This window comes from Notamacropus eugenii, chromosome 5 (genome assembly GCF_028372415.1).
Source record: "Notamacropus eugenii isolate mMacEug1 chromosome 5, mMacEug1.pri_v2, whole genome shotgun sequence".
Taxonomy (NCBI): Eukaryota; Metazoa; Chordata; class Mammalia; order Diprotodontia; family Macropodidae; genus Notamacropus; species Notamacropus eugenii.
In genome coordinates this window covers 28877933-28885011 of record NC_092876.1, presented here as the reverse complement: position 1 = coordinate 28885011, position 7079 = coordinate 28877933, and the positions used below count along the sequence as shown (strand labels likewise).

Below are 7079 nucleotides of genomic sequence, written 5' to 3'. Positions count from 1 at the left end.
AGGGTCCTCAAACCCTTCCCACCTCCCACCTTCCCTATTACTGTAGAGGTCAATGCCACACTCCCAGTCGGTGCCCAACCTGATAGCCATCCTGGACTCTTCCCTCTCACCCCCCTAACATCCAAGTCTGGTGGTGTCACCTTTGCATCATCTCTGGAATATGCCCCCTTTTCTGACACTGTTTCCACCCTGGTACCCCTGCCTCATCACTTCATGTTTCTATTATCGCAGTAGCCTGTGGGTAGGTTGGCCTGCCTCGTCTCCGCACTCCAATCTAGTCTCCAGACAGCAAAGTGATTTTTGTAAAGTGGAGGTCCACCCACATCACTCCCCTATTAGATAAACTCCAGTGATTTCTTATCGACTCCAGGTTTAAATATGAAATCCTCTGTCCAGACCCTTACTTTTCCAGTCTTTTAATTCTTTGCTATCTCTACACATACCCAACGATGCAGTGACCCTGGCTTCCTTGCTGTTCCCTGCTGCTAGACACTCCAACTCCCAGTTCTTCCTGTGGGCCTCTACTGCTATCTTCCATGTCTGGAATGTTCTTCCTCTCTATCTCTGCCTCCCACCTCCTGCAGGAAGCCTTTCCTGAATCTCCTAATGCAAGTGCCTTCCTTCTGTTGATTTCCTATGTATCCTGTGTATAGTTGTTTGTATGCCATCTCCCTCATTAGACTGTGAACTCCTTGAGGGCAGAGACTTATTTTCTTTGAATGTCCTGTCCCTGCCCAGCGGAGCACAGTGCCTAGCATATAGTAGGCAATTAATAAGTGCTTGCTGACTGACTCCTGGATCTTAGAGATCCAATCTCATTTTACAGATGAGGAAACTGAGTCCCTGAGAAGTAAGTGACTTGTCCAGGGTCATACAGTAAGCACTCCTTTCCCTTAATTCAAAGGTAGGATGTAGGTCAAAAGCAATTCTGAGGAAGCCTCCATCCCTCACCTCCGTGGAAGGGATTCCAAACTAGCCAATCAGAGTGAGCTTTGCGAAAAGCCAATGGGAGAAAGAGGTACTTGGCAGAGATGGGAAATGGACCAATCAGGACGAGGTTTTGCCTGAGACGACCTCTTCAGGGCCACTCAACGGCCAGGGGGTGGGGTCAAGTGGGGGCCTTGACCTCTTCCACTCCGAGCTTTAGGGTTCTTTCTCTCTGAGAGGTTACGACCCGGACCCCAGAGCGGATCTGAATCCTGGGGCAACGTCTGCTCTCCCGGAGTACAGGAGAGCACTACGTTTCGGGGAGTGTGCTTTCAGGACTACACTTCCCAGAATGCACCAGAGGCAACAGGGCTTCCTGGTGAGTGGTAAACTTGATCCAGGCCGTCACAAAGCTAGGAGGTGATAGAGTGGTATTTAAGCGTAAGGCTTTAGATGTCTACTACTGAGCTCTTTCCACTTCTCGTAGCCTTCGGGAAGCCGTAGGGAAATGGCGCCCCCTGGCGTCCAATATCGTGCTGTTACAACTATGACTCCCAGGGCGGAAGGAGCTGGGAAGAGAAGAGCATGCTGGGAAGGGTGAGACAGTGCTCCAATGCCCACGTCCCTGAACTACACATCCCAGCGGCCCCCGCGCGGAAGGGAGGTGTCGTACCGGATGTCCGTTCGGCTGCGGCCCGGAGAGCAGCCTGAAGCCGCGGCTTTGGAAGTCACCCAGTCTCCGCCGGACCCCGGAGATCGGGGAGATCGGGGTGGGGGCTCGACCCCGAGGGATCACCATGGTAACGGGGATCGCGCGGCCAAGGATCCTGGGACCCTGTCAGCCTTCTCTGGGCCCTGCTTTGCCAATCCCCCCGCACCTGCCCCCCAGGCCGGGTCCGCTGGTTCTGGCCGCGCCCTGGAGTAACGGAGCGGGGACGGACCAAGCAGGGTGGGAGGGATAGGAGAACCAGGAGCGAGACGCTGGGCCTGAGAGTCTGCAGCCGGGAAGGGACGGGCGGGAAGAGCCCAGCAACCTGGCGGAGAGCTTGGGACCTGGAAGACACCTGGAGAGGGAGGGGGAGGGGCAGGTTGGGAGCTGGAGAGGGCCGGGGGCTTCGAAACTGGGACCTTGGGCAGCAGAGGAGGCCGTGTAGCCTCGGAGATGAGAGCCTGGGAGAAGGGAGGGGCCCGGGGGGAACGGCTTAGGGGGACGGGTGGGATCTGCCCCCAGCCCCTCTCCTCCTCACTTCCCCAGGGCTGGGTTAGTTCCTGGTTAGTTCCAGGAAGCAGTTGTCCTGAGCTCAGCAGGGGAGGCTGAAGCCAGTGTTCCCCAAGGCAGCTGAGCTGGGTGACTCAGGCCCGGGGAGGACAGACCAGCGGGAATCCACCCCAAGGCCTAAGGTGGGGGAAGACTGGCAGATTCCATGGTGGAGGTGCCCAGGTGCCTTAAGAAAGGACAGGCATTCCCCCTGGCCACATCCCTGCCAGGTCTTGCCACCTCTGGTCCTGCCCACCCCCTACCCGGCTCATGGCTTCGGGGTCCTGTCTCTTCCCAGATCCGATTCATCCTCATCCAGAACCGAGCAGGCAAGACCCGCCTGGCCAAGTGGTACATGCAGTTTGATGATGACGAGAAGCAGAAGCTGATTGAGGAGGTCCATGCAGTGGTCACAGTCCGGGATGCCAAGCACACCAACTTTGTGGAGGTGAATGTAGTCCACCATGCCCCCCAGGGCCTCCTCCTGTTTCAGGAGCGACATTGATAAGGCAGCCGAGTGCCGTAGGAAGTTTAATCCAGCCTCAGTTTCTACCTTTGTAAAATGGTAATAATAGTACCTACCTCCCCAGGTTGTTGAGAGGATCCAATGAGTTGATATTTGTGAAGTGCTTTGCCAGCCTAAAAGCATTCTTCGGGAATGTTAGTTATTATTACGAAAAGCTGGCACCTCCAGGCGGGGGTGGGGAGACACCATAGTGATGAGAGGCCCAGAGAGTATGCTAAACAGAAGTCTGGGGAAACCACCAGAAAGCTCCAGGGGCTGAGGAGGACTTGGGGTTGCTTTGGTGCACCCTAAGGGGCTGTCGCTGACCGGGCAGATTTGGGCTCTCTGTCCCAGAGGAAAGTGGGCCGTCTTGGGAGGGGCTGGCTTCCCAGTCTGTGGAAGCCTACAGGCAGATGCTGGAGGATGCCCCTTATAGGACCAAGAATTAAGGCACAGAGCATGGGGCCTGGAGTCAGAAAGACCTGAGTTCAAATCAGGCCTCTGAAGCTTCCTATCTGGATGACCCTGGGCAATTCACTTCACCTCATGCCTCAGGGGATAATAATAATAGCACCTGCCTTGCCTGAGATAGTATTTGTAAAGCAATTAGCAGTTCAAGCTTTGAACCCAGGTCTTGTAGATACTATACTATTTACATGATGCTTCCCCCAGGAGAATGGAAGCTTTTCAAGGGCAGAGGCTGAGCCATCCTCGTCTTTGGCTTCCCTCCTGGGCCTGGCAATAGTTTAATGCCAGCTCTGTGAACCTTCGCTACGATATGCCATGGGTTTACAGACTGAGCACAAAACAGTCCCTGCCTCCAAGCAACTTAAATTCTGTTGAGGAGATTATGTTTATCAACATATGGAAGGGCACTTTAGGCCAGAAGGTCTCTCCACCGGGAGTCAAGGGGGAGGCTTCCTGGCTTCCTGGAAGAGGCAGTGCTTGAAAGAGGCCAGGACTTCTAACAGGTGGAAGTGAGGGAGGGCATGCCAGGCATGAGGGACCGTCCATGCAAAGGCTTGGAGGTGAGAAATGAATTTTCGTTTATGAGGAAAAGCACAGGCCAGTGCACTGGACCCTAGGAGTAATATGTAGAAAGATGCTGCAGTGAGAAGGGGAACAACATTCAGGGGAGGGTCAAGCCTCACCTCTGCTGTTTCCCAGGGTCCACCTTCGAGGTTCCAGGTCTGTGTTCCCTGGCCTGCTCGTAGGCCTCCCCATCTGCAGACTGACCCCCGCCCCATCCTAGCCCAGAGAGCCCAGCTGTGGTTACATGGGTGGCCACAAGAGGGCGCCACGCTCCCACAGCAAGCCCAGGAAGGAGGTTCAGGAGGAAGAGGAAACAAATGTCACTGCCCCAGAAATGGGGTGGTGGGACTTGGGGCTGTTTCCGGAAGGTGTCAGGGGCACAGGAGGCGAGAGGAGTGTGAGGATCAGCCCAGGAGGCTGACCAGGCTAAGCCCCTAGAGCACTCCAGGACCTGCCCCAGGGCACCCAGGAATTAAGGGTAGGGGGAAGATTTGAAACCAGGTCTTCTGGGTACTGTGCTGTGCATGTGCTGTTTCCCTCACGAGAATGGAAGCATCTTGAGAGCAGAAGCTGAGTCACCTGTGCCTAGCCACACTGTTTGAATTGACCTTCCTCATCCTCCCTCACTTTATAGATGAGATAGAAGGCCAGAAAAGCTGAGGGGCTTGCCCAGGGTCCCCGGGGTAGTGAATGGAAAGGCAGAACTTGAACCCAGATCCTCCTGTCTGCAAAGCCAGAGCTCTCTTCTATTTTAAATTCTGGAACACTGAATGAGTCACATCTTCTTTGTCTTTGTGTGTGAAGTGGCTGCTTTGTCATTCTGTGGTTCGAGGCCTTTTCTAGCTCTTGATTTCAGGACCCTAAGAGAAGGATGGCACAACAGCCAAGCAAAAGGGATGAGGCCAGACCCATAGCAATTCATAAGCACAGGCAGTAGACAAGGGTCTGAGCATCACCATAGGCTGTGCTGGGCATCTGTGAGGGCTGCCCTTCCCCCTCACCCCTTGCAGGTCTCCATTTTTTCACCTGTAAAAGTCGAGGCCAGGCAGGTTATCACCCAGGATCCTGTCCAGCCTGAGTCCTAGACTGGGGCCAAGCCTGGAGCGGGTGGGGTCAGCTCCTCTGCACATGTTTCCAAGTGGCAGTGGCCAAGTCCCTTCCTCCAACTGAGCCTTAGAGTCCCTTTCCACAAAACAAAGGCTCCATAAAGGATCTGGGAACTTTCCTTCTGCTCTCTTCTCCAAGCTCTGGCCTCCCTGGCCCTTTGTAAGTCTTCCTCTACATCTGAGGCAGTGCAGAGGGCCCAGGCAGAGCTGCTTTCGGGGACTGGCTCTGTTCTGAATCACTGCCTCACCTCCCCAGGCCTCAGTTTCCAGTTCTGTCAAATAAAGAAGTTTGTATGAGATGGTCTCAAAGGTCCTTTCCAGTCCCATGGTCTGTTTATTGTCATTGTGTATAACCTGCTTCTGTCTCTTTGGTGTGTCTCTGTTTCTTCTTCTCTATCTCTGTCCATCTCTGTCTCCCCTCTCCTCTCTCCTTTCTCTCTCCCCTTGCCTATGTCTCTGCCTCCTGGCCAGCTGGAGGAGCCAGGCTTGGCTGGCCATCACTGGCCTATGTGACCTCTGGAGGCCCCCTCCCCACTGGGTCTTTGAATGGTCAGTGTGCTGGTGCTGATGCCCTTGTGGCTCTGACCTTTGGCTCCTCTTCTTGCCTCCAGTTCCGCAACTTTAAGATCATTTATCGCCGTTATGCCGGCCTCTACTTCTGCATCTGCGTTGATGTCAATGATAACAACCTGGCCTACCTGGAGGCCATCCACAACTTCGTGGAGGTGGGTCTGGGAAGATGGGGGTCAGTTGAGAGCCCTAGGGCAAGGGGAGGAGGGGAAGGGGACCTTCCTTCCAGCCAGCCCCTTTGTGTCTTTATGTCTGCCATTAGAGTCCTTACTCCTGTTTCCCTGTCTCATAGGTCTTAAATGAATATTTCCACAATGTCTGTGAACTGGATCTCGTCTTCAATTTCTACAAGGTAGGGACCCTTGGGGCTGAGGGAGGCCCTGAGGTCTGGATTCTTCCCACTGAGCCAGTGCCTGGGGTCAGGGACTCCCCAGAGCCAGCTGCCTGCCCTCCAGCCCTGTCTCTGTCCCTCTCCCTCCGCAGGTTTACACGGTGGTGGATGAGATGTTCCTGGCCGGGGAGATCCGAGAGACAAGCCAGACGAAGGTGCTCAAGCAGCTCTTGATGCTGCAGTCCCTGGAGTGAGGGGGCCCAGGTGGTCCCCAGCCTCTGCCCCTCTGTCCCCCTCCCTCCCTTCCCCAGCAGATACTCTGAGTTTACCGTCTGGGACGGTGGGACCACACCCTGGCCGGGATCAGGAGGAGGGAAGTCCCCTGCGTGTGGTGCCATACACCCTCTAACCCCAATGTCATGGCAATGATGCTGTGAGCATGTGAGCAAGCCTGTGTGTCTGTGTGTGTGGGTGTGTCTGCGTCTGTGTGTGGACATATGTATGTACCTGGAGCTCCCAATAAAGTTGTGGACCTGGCCTGCCCACTGCCTTCTCTTCCTGCACCTTTGCCCCTAGGTATCAGCCTCTTCCTGGGCCCCCTTGTCTGCTTTTCCCAGTCTCCTTTTGGTGCCTGAGTCTGGGCCTCTGAGCTTTGAAAGACACAGCTTTTTATGATTAAAAATTTGACTCTTTGGATCTTAAGGGATTTTGAATCAGAGATAGAATGTCAGGGCTGAAAGGGGCCTTGGAGCTACCCTGTAGTCCAGCCCTGGCCTCCGCGTTTTACAGGGGTGGAAATCAAAGCCAAAAGCCAGGCAAAGGTAGGTGGAGACTCAGCCCAGGGCTGTCCCGTCTCTTGCCTGCTCACCCCCAGTGGGATTCCTGGGGTGCCATTTCTTGACTTGGCCAGAGGCTTTCTAAAGGTTCCCCCTTTCCCCTCCAGTACATCGACAGTGGTGGGTGGAGAAAGGAGAGGGCTGATCTTTGGGCCTTGGGAGAGACTAGAAGCCCCGCCCCCTGCCCAGCTGGCACCTGGACACCTGAGCTGCCAGCTGGGCAGGCCCCAGGAGCCTTGAGCCTTGAGCTGGGGAAGCCCTGCCTCTTGGGCCCTTGCATCCTGAGTGATGCAACTCAGGGCAAGGTTGGGAGAGAAATGAGGTTATGGGTGCCAGTTCGTTTAGAACCCTAGTCAGGAGCAGAATGGGGGCAGCAAGAGCCAGCTTGCCAAGCCCCCACATCATGGTAGTGCAAAGACACCTGACTTTTTTAACTGTGAGGACCTGGGTTTGAATCCTGATGCTGAGACTGAGCCTTCTCTGACCCTCACTTTATTAACCTTGAAAAGGAAGT

The 7079-nt window shown here is 54.9% G+C and overlaps 1 protein-coding gene across 1 annotated transcript; it reads left to right on the top strand.

Moving 5' to 3' along the window:
• Positions 1–1497: 1497 nt before the first annotated feature.
• Positions 1498–6266, top strand: AP2S1 (adaptor related protein complex 2 subunit sigma 1). The gene is given in 6 exon segments (XM_072608097.1): positions 1498–1606; positions 1609–1727; positions 2484–2633; positions 5440–5553; positions 5691–5750; positions 5882–6266. Coding segments are annotated over 6 exon segments (639 nt in total). The 5' UTR covers positions 1498–1512; the 3' UTR covers positions 5984–6266.
• Positions 6267–7079: the final 813 nt, after the last annotated feature.